We start from the raw sequence: 13539 nt of genomic DNA on the forward strand, positions 1-13539 counted from the left end.
CCCAGTTTTTCTCTGAACTTTCTTGCATTGTCTCATGTGAACTTTCAGGGAATACCTCAAATCCAAACTGTAACAATGAGGAAAATGAGGCACAAAGAAGTGAAGTTAAGGAGCCAGAATTTAATCCCAGGAAGTCTGACTTTTCTGCTTCTAACTACAAATATACCCTGTATCCCTGAACATTAGCCTGGCCATAGGAAATTGTAGTGTTTATGGATGAGAAATTGTTGAATATTGTTTCATATGGTTCAACTTAAGAAGTAGAGTTTCCTTGTTTTTGTAAACAATTGTGTGGAATTCCAAGCCTGTGGTTTTTCATTTAGCTCCTATTGGTTAATATATAGGTGGTTTCTATTTTTTGCTTTGGTAAATAAACTGCAATTAAAAGATCTTTCTACTTATTTTTTGCATATGTAACAAGTGGAATTTTTGTGTCATAGGCTTGAGCATTTAAATATACTTTGAGAAATTACTTTCCAAAAGATTTTATCAGTTTGCACTTTTAATAGTAATGTTAAAGAGTGTATGAAAATACATGAGTTGTCCCTGACTCATAGATGGTGTATTTGGGTTTTATGCTTGTGATAGTTTGATAATAAGGTGATCATTTGCATGGGATACCGGCATACAAAATGCAGTTAGCTCTGACCTATTTTTTTAGTAGTATAATATATTAATCCCATCTTTGGGGACGTCATGTAGTAGCTAGAGGCATTATTCAGTACTCTGGCAAAAGGTAAGTTATGTCTGTTTCAGCCAGTTTAGTTTTATTAAAATATAATTTGAAATAGATTTTTTTGGTTAGAGAGGTGCTCTCTCTCATTTTCTCTCAGTTATCAATTACATCTCAAGTCTGGTTTTTGGTATTACTTGGTTGTATGATCATATACCTATAAAACTGAAAGAAAACAACTTTATATTGATACAGTTTCTAAAATTTACTTGAACACATTTTCTGAATAAAATTTTGAAAAAGACAAGCAGTGAAAAAATGGCCTAGAATTAGAAGAAAGTTTCATAATGAAAGTGGAAGTGTTTTTTTTAAATCAATCTATAGTCTCCAAAGAGAGAGGTATGGATATCATTTCAATTGATTTGAAGTCATAATAAAAAATCAGTGAAAACCACTTAGGACTAAAGTATGAATTGAATTGCAGAATGAGGCAGAAAAGACAATTTTCCTTTTTATCATTCTACTCTTGCATCAGATTCCACCCCCTACTGAGAATTGAACGCAGGGGTGCACTACCACTGAGCTACAGCTCCAGTTCTCTTTTTATTTTGACACAGAGTATTACTAAGTTGCTGAGGGTCTTATTAAAGTGCCGAGGCTGGCCTTCAATTTGTGATCCTCCTGCCTCAGCCTCCTATGTTCCTGGGATTACAGGTGTATTGGACTTATGACTGTCCCTGATTTTCTCTTTTTTCACTAGTTAAGGGCTTAAACCAAATCTCTCTTACCAAGTTTTTCTGTTGCCTGTTTATCTTGTCTGCTTCTAGATACATGTAACTTTTAGTTTGCTTGTGTATTTCCTCAATGTACCTAGCATTGTGTAAAGCATTAGTTCTCATTATTATTGATCTGAAACGTTAATTTGAAATTGTCAGGTAAAACTAGGCTTTGGATTATTCCTGCATCTTGTGTATTTATGGTTTCACATCACGAATAGTAATTAGATGATATTTTATAGTTGCAGTGGGAGGTGGGGAGAAGCATCATGTAGTTTTGTCTGTTTTATCCATTTTTCTTTCTTTTTTTTATTTTTTGGCAGAGAAACTTTTCCATGTCTGTAAATAGTGCTGCTGTCCTGCGATTGACAGGACGAGGAGGAGGAGGAACAGTGGTGGGGGCTCCTAGAGGTCGAAGTTCTTCAAGAGGGAGAGGTGAGCGAGCTTTCATGTGAAAAAAGTAATGATGGAGGAGGAGGAGGAGGAGGAGGATAGGGAAATCACTAAATATTTTAAGGTCTGATTTAAAAAACAAAACAAAACAATTCCTCTTTGACATTACCTGCATACTAAATGCCCTGAACCTGTCATTCCTAAACCATATTTCAAGGCATCTTCTCTGTAGTCCCTGGTTTGGAGCAGAGGAGCATAATTCCTGCAGTAGAGATTTGAGCATGAAATCTCAATCTTTTTTTGTGAAAAAGTTCTAGTCATCCATGTTCCTTGTCCCTGAGAGGGCCCTATACTTTGGGAGCCAGAGTGTTCTTCTAAAGGGTCTTGGCTGCTAAAGCAGCACTGAGGCCTCTGTGGCCTCCATGCATAGACTTTCTATATGAGAGCTATGTGCCAAGAATGACCTTAGCCATAAAGGGTCTTCAGCAAAAATTATCTCATCAATGCTAGTACCTTTCAGGGAATAAAACAAAAACCAATTGGGCAGCATTTATTTATGTAACATAGTTTTATAGATTTATGTCTAAGACATGTAATTTGTGTTTTTTTTGTTACTTGCTTCTTTGATATCTGCTCCTTATTTTGGGTCCACTGATTTTCTGCTAAATAAGGACATTCATGATAGTATAATATAAAAATTTATTTGAGCATTTAACCCTACATTGATCAAATCACAGCAATGGTACGAATGTATCTTGTAGTATTCTCTACGAAAAGCTTTAGAAGTAGAAGAATGAGGTGTCTGCATTGACAGAGACGGTTGCTCCCACATCTTACACCTCCAGATTGGCATGGTCATGAGTATGGGGTATCTGAGTTCCTTTCTCAATTTAGCTTTAAGATTTTACCTTATGAATAGGGTAATTTATACACAATTAGGTTTCTTTTTTTTTGTATCCAGGGACGTTCTACCACTAATTTGCATCCCTAATCCTTTTTATTTTTTATTTTCAGATAGGGCCTTGCTAAATTGCCAAGGGTCTTGGTAAGTTGCCCAGGCTGGCCTCAGATTTGTGATCCTTCAGCCTCCTGAGTCACTGGGATTACAGATGTGCGCCATTGCACTTGGCCAATTAAGTTTCTTTTAGTAGTTCATTTAGAATGTGGGAATGCAGGTGTTGTGAATAGTGCGGAGACTGACTAAAACTCTTCACTCTTTTTTCTAGATACTATTACCTGATTGTGTTTTTTCTTCTTAATTTACTTGTTCATGTCTAGAACAGTGGTTGTTAACCTGAGGAGCTGTTATACTCATCTATAGAACTTGCAGGAAATACCTCTGCCACAGAACTTTGGGTAGTGAGATCGAGGAATATCTGTGTTTCAGAAGCACTTTAGGCAACTCAGATTTGCTTGCCTGGCTAGGTTCCTGTGGTTCAGAATTTCCCTGAGATCTCTGTATCTTGCCAGTGTGATGGTGTCTGGAAATGAGACTGACCCTCATGACTCTGGCATCTAGTTGTGCATTTCCTGTGTTTTCCTGCCGTAATGTGACAGGAGAGGTTTCACCCAGGCTACTCTGCCTCCAGTGCTTTTCAGGTTGTCAGAGAGAGAGATCTCCTTAATGGAGAAGTGTGAACCCCGCTCACTTTGTGTGCTGCAAATATGAACCAGTCTCTCCAGGCCTTTTAAAAAGCCTCAAGTACTGAGAAACAAGTGGATGAGTGAATTCTCCTGCTTTCTGATTTTATTGAAATGAGGATTACCGCATAGAATAGAACTCTTTTATTAAGAAGTTAAATAGAGCATGTTTAAAAGACATGCTGTGACACAGAGGAATTAAGTGACTAAATTAGTGTATAACATGAAAAGCCATGAAACTAGTCAAATGAATGCACTTGACTTGGTGAAAAATATTTTTAACGCCATTGAAACACCCACGTGTAGTTCTTTATAATAATCTTGTAGCTCATTTTACAAAAGAAGATTGTAATTATAAATCTGCGGTTTTGTATTTTTCACTTATTATTTAGTTTTAACTTGTGGTTAAATAATGATTATTGCTACTTTCCTCTGCATGGGCAGAGCTAACCTTAGATGATTATCCTGTCTCCAACTTGAGGAAACAATGTGAAAATTGACTTGCAGATTTCTAAGTAATTATGAAGTAGTAAAATTTAAACAAATGGTTGGAGGAAACAATATAATGTTATGTTAATGTTTTTTTATCTGGTCTGGATGTTTAAAAATAAAACAGATCTGTACAACCATCAACCACTGTCCTCAACATTATCAAAAGGAAGCATATTTAAATTCCCAAAAGAATGATGTGAAATTTCAGACAACAGGACAGTCCTTTTTTTGGGGGTGGTGGTGCTGGGGATTGAACCTAGGACCTCATGCATTCCAGTCAAGCTTTTCACTACTGTGCTGTATCTGCAGCCCTGTTTATTTGGTTTATTTGATCTCAAACTTGTGATCTTCCCACTTCAGACTCTCGAGTAGCTGTGCTTATAGGAGTGTACCATTGTGCCTGGCTAAGTTTAGCTTTATGAAAGATTCATCACATCATACATTCTTATTCTTTATGGGAACCATATATATAGATGATTTAAATTTGACAAACTGGAAAGCTATAGAATCTGATTATTTTTATATGCCCATTAATCAAGCTTCAATCTCATAAGCCCGATCAGGGCCAGTGCTAGTATTGGCAGAAAATATTTCATATATATTTTCCTGGTTACCTGAAAGCTATTTTTTATATTCATGAGTTTCTAGAATAAAATCTTTTCTTTAAGATGATACATGTGTAATGGTTTTCCTGAGAAAATTGTTCTCTAAAAGGAGAGGGAACTTTTTCTCATCCCCAGATCATCATTGTGGAATACCCTACTTTTACATTATAGTTTGTATTGCACTGTTTTAGAATTGTAAATAAAATGTATACATTTCATGAAGGAGAAAGGTACTTAAATTGTGAGTTGACTTAAAGAAGTAGATAGAACCAAAAGGTAACTTTAATATTGTACAGTTCAACCATGGTCCTCATTTCAGTTTTACAGAGGAAGAAGCGAATACTTAGACTAGTCAACAAAGTTCCTAAGATTACCCACATACAATTCTGTGCATTATTTTCATAATATGGTCATATAAAAGAACAGCTGTACTCTGTTAGTTCTTTTTTTTTTTTTAAGTTAAAAAAAAAGAAAGCTTTATTTTAAATTTCATGAACACATTAAAATAAAGATTTAAATGATACAATCAAAACCCTCGCTATTTTCTATCACTGCATTAGTATTATGGGTGACTTTTTCTTAAAATGCATTCTCTTTTTGTGTAGCATCATTACTTCCCCACAGAACATACTTTCTGGAGGAAAAGATGATGCTGCATCCCTGCTGCACAATATAATAACTGACTGACACACAAGCCACTCCATAATTATGTGCGAAAATGTTTTCAGTATGTTCAGACTTTTCAACAAAGGTATTACTGATAAAGTTGCAAAATAATAAATGCAAATAATGAAAAACTTTAAATTTCAACTTCACTAATGATAAAAAAATTCAGAATATTTTCACATAGTAAATTACATAGTTTAAAATACTATGTAAACATCTTATGGTTACACATAAACACTGCTGAATATAAACTAGTATGTCCTTTTAAACATTTGGCAACATCTTCAAGAATCTGTTAGTTCTTGATAGAGTGTAAGGAAGAAGTAGAAGTATTGCCTGAATAATTGTAATAATTATTTAACTCATTTTTATTTGACTTTGGAAAACATTCATGCTTTTAGTAAGATTCATCATTTCGGAGATAACAGTCCAGTGGTAGAGTGCTTACCTAACATGTGAGGACCTTGATTCCATCCCCAGCACCACAAAATAAACAATTAAAAAGATCAATCATTTTCCATTGGGTCATTTTATACTGTGAGAGAAATTGAGTTAGGGATGATGGCTGAAATTTTCTCTTGTTATAAGTATACCCCCCCAACCCCTCCTCCTATTTTTCTCACCAGTGTATTGGATACAAATGTGTACATTTGTTAGGAAAATAGTACATAAAGTATAAAAGCTGAAAGTGCATACTTTGCCTTCTGCCTCCAGATCCAGCATTTGGATATTTATTCTTCCTGAGCCTAACTATATATAGCAATATTAGTATAGCAATATTAGTATACAATATCAATATAGCAATTATACTATAGTATAGCAATATTGGGATAATTTATATATGCATTTCTCTATAGTTTGCTTTTGTCATTCACTGGCCTAATGAGATTTGAGTTAGTGTCAATGCTTTGTCTTCTGTAGCTTCATAATGTTCTACTATATTGACTTATCAGAATTTTTATAGCCAGTCCTTTATTAATCAGGTTGTTTCTAGTTTTTAAGAATTGCAATAAATACCTTCATATACATGTATAATTATGTACCACTTAAGGGATACATTCTGAGAAATGCATTAGATGATTTTGGTTTTATTCTTGTGTGTGCATTATAGTATACTTATGCAAACCTAGATGGTATAGATCAATTGCTTGATTTGACCCCTTGTTGCATGTGAGAGAAATAATAAACATGAGGTATATGAGCCTGCCGCCAGTGTAACATGGCATACTTTTAAAATATTTTTTAATATTTTTTAGTTGTCAATGGATCTTTTATTTTATTTATTATATATGGTGCCAAGGATCAAACCCAGGGCCTCACACATGCCAGACAAGTGCTCTATCACTGAGCCACAACTCCAGCCCCTTTTTTAAAAAATTGAACCCAGGGTGCTTAACCACTAAGCTGCATTCATTTTTTTTTTTTTTTTTCCTTTTTTCTTTTTCTTTTTTTTTTTTTTAATTTGAGACAGGATTTCATTGATTCCCATAGGGCCTCCCTAAGTTGCTGGGGCTGACTTTGAATTCATGATCTTTCTGCCTCAGCCTCCCAAGTTGCTGGGATTACAGGCATGTACCACCACACCCAGCCTAGTAAACTTTTTTTAACTCAAAACAAAAGTGAAAGGAGTATGCTTTATAATAGTGATAAAAGTGTAATATAATAAATACACCACTAACATAGTCATTTATTACTGTTACCCAGTACTATACACTATAGTATGTGCCATACTTTTATATGACTGGCAGTGTAGTAGGTTTGTTTATACCAACATCACCCCAAACATGTAATGGATTGCTCTGTGACAGCATTATATTGGTAAGGATGTCTCTAGGGGTAGATGGTTAGTTTTCAACTCTACTGTTATCTGATTAACTACTGTTGGAAAAGCAGTCCAAGATTGACCAAATTTGTGCAAGTATTTCTGTTGGGGTACATTTTCAGTAGAACTGTTTAGATAGATGTTGGTAGATTTAGCCAAATTACCTTTAGTAAAGGCCAGTTTATATTTGGACCATTAGATCATCTCAATCCCCATATCCTTACACTAAGCAGCTCTGTGGTTGGAATTGAGTCCTGATACTTTTCCTTATCTCAAGATCTGAGCAGAGGGTAAAGGGTGCTTTTTGACCTCAAAGGAGTTATTTCATGAAATTGGTAAGTTTTGGAATTGACCCTATTAAATTTTCCTTTTTCTGTGATGAGATAAATTACTTTAACATTTGTGCTTGACTTTCATACTGTGGTTTCTCTTTTCACAAACTCTTCAGATTAAGATTTCTCTCATTTTGTTTGAAAATAATCCAATACAAGGCTTAATCTGCAGTGATTGTTTATGGATCCACTTAGAATTTCACTATTGAAGTTTTTATTAAAGAGCTTTTGTTAATACTGATTAATGCTCAGAACTGGGACTCTTTTTAAGTTTTTTTTTTTTAAGTTGTAGATGGACAGAATACCTTTATTTTATTTATTTATTTATTTTTATGTGGTGCTGAGGATCGACCAGTGCCTCACACGTGCTAGGCAAGCGCTCTATCCCTGAACTATAATCCCAGCCTGTGGGACTCTTCCTTTAGTTTTTTTCAGCCTCTGGTGGGTAGTTGCTTCGGTGTTGTCATTGGTCCCACAGGTGAAGATCCATCAGGCCTTGTAAAATATTTAAAAGTAGACCTCTTATTTGCAGAGACAGAACTTCAGAGGTTAATCTAACATGTCAAATGTGCTAGTCGTTGACTTCTCACTTTCCATTTTTTTCTGTTTTCTTATTTTCAGGTAGAGGTAGAGGTGAATGTGGTTTCTACCAAAGAAGTTTTGATGAAGTAGAGGGTGTGTTCGGTCGAGGAGGTGGCAGGGAAATGCATAGATCACAGAGCTGGGAGGAAAGGTAACGAAGGATTAAGATCTTGTGTAAGGATTCCTTGGTATATAAAACTTCCTTAATTTCTGTTTTCTGCAGAGAAGCCTCTGTATAGTTATAAGGTATCATTCTTTTTAAATGCTGTTAATTATCAAATATCAAATTGTGAGAAATTTTTAAATGATCCTTATTTAAAAGAAGAAGCATTCTAGTTAATGCCAGTGTGGATGACAGTTAATTCAGTTTGCTTTTTGATTAGTGTTCAGTGGAAAGTATTGCCATTTTGTTTGTTGGCATAATAAAAGCATCTTCTGTTATTTGTGACTTTATATGAAGTCTGTCAGATGAGTGAGGACAGTTGCACAAAGGTAGTGCACAAAGATGTTCACTCTGTTGACATTTATACTATAAAATAATTGAAAGCAAGTCAAACAGATTGTCATTGCCCTTATATAATGGTATGTGCACACAATAAATACTATATAACCATTAAAGTTGGATGATTTTGAACATATTCAATGCTATGGGGAAGCACATTCTTGTTCCATGTATTTAATTAAAATAAATAATATTCTAGGTTAATAGAAGCTAACTTTTGGTTTGTGATGTATTACTTTCCTGTATTTTTCTAAAAGTTAGGCAGTAACCTTGCATTTGTTTTCTAATTTGAAGAAAGAAAATAACTGGTATTAATAGAAATATAGGAAAATGGATGCTATGGATGGAAAGTCTATACATAATTGACAAACCTTGTTTGAAACTTATTTTGTCTTTTCTAGGGGTGACAGACGTTTTGAAAAACCAGGGCGAAAAGATGTAGGTAAGTAAGGTTCTTGAAATATTTTGTGGGCCTACAAGGCTCACAGGAAAGGAAAAATTTATTAAAAATTGATTCATTACCTATACCTCTCCAGTAGATGGGGTTGTAGCATTGCTTGCCCTTAGAATTTCATGGTTATTTCAGGTCTCCATTGCATGAAACCAGGGATGATGAATGCATCCATTTAGGATTTACTTAATTTGTTAAGTTCGTGTGTTCTCTATAAGGCTTATGTTGTTCTTTAGCCTCAGTCCCCTTTTTTCTGTACTACTGGGAATTGAACCCAGGGGTAGTCTACCACTGAGCTATACTCCTAGACCTTTTTAGTTCAAGACAGGACTTGCTAAATTTCCAAGGCTGACCTTGAACTTGTGACCCTCTGTCTCAGCTTCCCAAGTAGATGGGATTACAGGTGTATACTACTGTTCCTGGCATTAGGACCCTTTTTTGAACTGAAATTTCAGGATAGGAATCAATCTAGTAATTCGGGGATAGATAGCACCTCATATGTGAGAAGAAATAGGGAAAATGCTAGAATCTTTGCTTTGGGAGTAAAGGCTTAATCTTCAGGTTTTTTTTTTTTTTTTTTGATATACTTTTTATTTTCTTGTTTTGAAAAAAGATCAGTTAAATTATATTGTTAAGGAACTCACTGAAGAGAAAGAGAATAAGGGAACAGGATTTCAGTGTTGATGAATTAATCAATTCATGGTTTATATATAAATTAATGGTTTATATAAAAGAATTTATAATGTTAAGATGGGCTTTCTGAATGATTAAAGGTACTACCTTATAAACTGTCTGCAGGTATTAGGATCTGAGAGAGAAAAAGCCAATTCATAGTACTGCTGTGGTTATGAAAATTACTATACAGCTTCTGAATTCCTACAGGTGCCAAAAAAAATTCTTCAGTGTTATTGTATCTGATAGTGACAAGCATTTCTCATAAAATGTGTAAATACGTAAATACCTTTCATAGACTGATTTGCAGACTGTTTTGAGAACAAAGTAGTTATTTAACAATGACTTTTGCTTCACTGTTTCCATATAAAATTCATTTAAATGTATCAGTAATTTCTATTTGTTATTCATTAACATGGCATTGGGAATATTAGCTTTATTTATATTAATGAAAAAAAAATTACATGAGTGTAGCATGAAGAAATTTGAATCAAACTATGTGGATAACTTATTGTCAGCTTTACCCATATTGTAGACTATTAGTTGAGTGTTGTCTTGGGGGACTCGTCAGGACCTCTGCTCCCACCTGTCTTATTTAATACTTTTACCAGTTAGTATGGAGAGGTAGTGAGGGTTAGTGTAGAAAACACATGATTTGGAATCAAAAGATTGGGTATTCTGAACTTTGAGATGTTCATTAATCTCATGATAAAAGAAGGAAATAATGACTGAAGAATTTTTAGGATTAAATGAGTCTGTGAAATTAATTCATTCAATAAATATTGAGTTCCTAATTGTGTGCCAGGCCTTGTTCTAGGTGCTAAATGAATATCCCTTTTCTTTGGAAGGTATTGGTGTGATGATTAGGTTTGCAAGTCATTGAGTGTTAAGAGGGCTAGATGTAGAGTGGTACAGTTTGGACTTGGGATCACACTTAAGGTGGAACAAAAATACCATCTTAAGTGGTATTTTTCAATGAAAATTTTCAATGAAAATTGAACAGCAGAAAAAGCTGTCTTATATAAGTAAGTTAATGAATTTAAGCTATGGAGTAACTGTGTGTAGCAGCTTATTTGGGAAAGGCTCAGCTCTCTCAGCTGACTGTATGCTTCATGTTAGTAGCATGATGGTGACCTCAAAGCTGAGGCAGTATTTGCTAGACCTAAAGTGTCCTCGGGTGGAGAGGCCCATTGTCATTTATGTTGTCACAGGTCATCCTAAACATTCTGTTTATTTCCAGAGCCACACCTTGAAAGGGTCCGTATATTGAAATAGGTGACCCAGGCATTTGAAGCCTTGTGATGAGGACTGCATAAAGGAAATGGGGCTGTTTATATAGGAGACAAGGCTGGGGACTGAGCAGAGTGGGGAGCAGGGTTGATAGGACAATATCTGCAAATATATGCTTAATGATCATGTTAAAGAGGAATTAGACTTGATCTGCATGAGTCTCAAGGACAGAAAGGAACTGAAAGATGGAAGGTTCAAGGAGGAAGGTATTTGTTACATTCTCTAATTATTAGAGTTGTCTGAGAATGACTTGCCTTTGGAAAGTAGTTTGCTGGGTGGGAATTTCTGAATTTGTTGATAATGATTCACACTTTGGTGATGGGAATAGATGAGTGAAAGTTCTTTTTCATCATTATTTTTAGTTCTCATATTAATCCAACGAATTTTCCTAGCCTCCCTCTATTAATAAACATAAAGATTGTTTTCTTTTGTACCCCATAGAAATAACTTTGAAAAGGTGAATTCCACAAAACCAAATTGACATGAAGTTTAAGAACATTAAGGAGGTTGATATGCTAGCTACTACTATAAGGAAGTATGGCAGTCCCCCCGTCCCCCCCCCCCCCCCCAACACACAAACATATATGCCCTTGTTTTTTTATTTCATAGTGGCTTTTATTGAATGCTTTTTGATAAGATGCTCCTTCAGTTTAACTGTGCTAAGGATTCTGATCTTTTTCTTTTCATTACCTAATCTTGTTGAAAATAATATGAATTAAAAGATTGTTCATAATTATATTTTAATATTCTCCAAGAATAGCAGTATTAAACTAGTTTGTTGGAACACTTTGATATGTGAATCAATTGTGAGATGTTCATTGAATTAAGATAATTCAAGCACCAGAATGATTTGTTCCTTATAAAATTAGAGATGGTCATATCATGTGCTTGCTGCTTCCCCCCCCCTCCCCCCTGCTCAGGGTCTCACTCATGTGGGCAAACACTACCACTGAACTGGGCTTCCCCACCCTCTGTATCTGCTTTATTTGAGAAGGGAAATGGTGGAATTACTAATATTTGGGGTAGGAGTCACGCATATTCACGCATATTCACGCATATTCACCTTGTGAATAACATTGGACAATGTGGAGGTAGAAAAAGGCCTGTGTTGTTGGGATTGTAATTCCCTTCAGTAGGAATTGATTGCTGTACAGGGGAAGATCAGTTCTTGTGATAACCCTGTAGTATGATTCTGTGGGGATAAAAATATAAAATAAATGATCCACACAATACCACTAAGTAAGTTTACCAAGTGTTATGCTGACTAGTGTATTTTGGTGTGAAATACTTGGGAATAGACATAGAAATTTTTGGTTGTAGAATCTTTATGGTAGTTGGTAATATGGGGTTTTACATACATGAATCTAGAACCTTAAGATTTTTAGAAACTACTTGACTTCAGTTTGTTAGGGTTGTCAGACCATCTGTGTCAGTTTTTAAGACTTACTTTAGTACTTACTTAGTTCCATAGTTAGTGAACTGCACAGCCCTAGAGGGCAGAGCTGCCATTTGTACTTCCAAGTAATTTTCTCTTTCTTTCCATTTTTCCTGAAAGCTAATGGTCTCTGCAGAAAACTTAATTTTTAATTGGAGATTGTGAATCTGAAAAATGATTAATAGTACTCCCAAAAGCTTTCTATCCCCTGCACAGAAGTTTTTGATCACTTTTTTTTTGTTGTTGTAAAATATTTTTAAAGTAGTATTACTTTAACTGGCAGTGTTTTTGGAGGGGGGAGTATGTAGGGGAAGTCACATTTAGTTTTTCAGATGTCAAGTTTATGTAAAGTTATGCATGAACAGTTAAGTGGGATATGAGACTCATCTGCCTTGAATGGGGATCGTGAAGCATCTATAGGGAAACTCAGAGCCCAGGCCTTACTTTCACATGTTGTGTCACCTTGAACAGCTTCACTCAACAGTTAAAATTGTCTTCTATGTAGGTGACATAGTGCTCTTAGGAAAAAACATACCACATGAGTCTTTGATACTGTGTTTATTTTCATAGGTTAGGCAAATCTTGTTAATTTATTATAAATGAAATAAGAATTCCTGCTGTTACAGTAGTTTTGGGCTGGGGAAAAAAAAAAATCTGTTGGTCTGACTGCTACTTAAGAATGAATGCCTAAGATTCTTAACCAGCAAAGTTCATGATAATTACGTTCCTGTGTTCTTGATATTCTTCTGCTATTGTCAGTTTTAGACCACTCCAAAGTTCTTCATTATTTTCTTTTCCTTTTAGTCAAAGAGTAGAAAAATGTGACTTGCTGCTGTGCCCTTCTCTTTACAACTGCTTGCCTTTACTCAGCTAGTATTTATTTCAAGAGATGATTCCTGCCTGGGTCATCACCAGTGGGGAAGGTTAATCTTTCACTTTTCCACATGAGCCTGAATAAGGGAAATTTCAGAAAAGAGCAGCTACAATCTATTTGAAATCTGATAGGGCATTGCTTTTGGTTCTTGTTTCTTGAGGACAGTTTTATTTTTTAACTGAAATGAAAATAATTTGAAGAAATGTCTTAAGCTGGATATAGGAGAAAGTATTCATTTTAGTATATATAAAATGAAAACCGGGGCAGAGAAAGCACAATTTTCATGGAGCATTAGACTTGGAAAGAAATAATAGAGATCATCTAGTCCAACCT

General features: G+C 35.1%; 1 protein-coding gene across 6 annotated transcripts in view; it reads left to right on the forward strand.

Annotated features, from left to right (window-relative positions):
- GIGYF2 (GRB10 interacting GYF protein 2) overlaps window positions 1-13539 on the forward strand; it is a 126908-nt gene that overhangs the window by 44373 nt on the left and 68996 nt on the right. For 4 of the 6 annotated variants that reach the window (XM_079134825.1, XM_079134828.1, XM_079134827.1 and 1 more), the window contains 3 exons: window positions 1773-1884; window positions 8022-8133; window positions 8886-8926. In XM_079134825.1, the coding sequence (XP_078990951.1) occupies window positions 1773-1884; window positions 8022-8133; window positions 8886-8926 (265 nt within the window). Of the gene's footprint in view, window positions 1-1772; window positions 1885-2856; window positions 2888-8021; window positions 8134-8885; window positions 8927-13539 lie in introns of those variants that run through there. The other 2 variants (XM_079134829.1, XM_079134830.1) reach the window with 2 other exon arrangements.

This window comes from Sciurus vulgaris (genome assembly GCF_902686455.1).
Source record: "Sciurus vulgaris genome assembly, chromosome: 3".
Classification (NCBI taxonomy): Eukaryota; Metazoa; Chordata; class Mammalia; order Rodentia; family Sciuridae; genus Sciurus; species Sciurus vulgaris.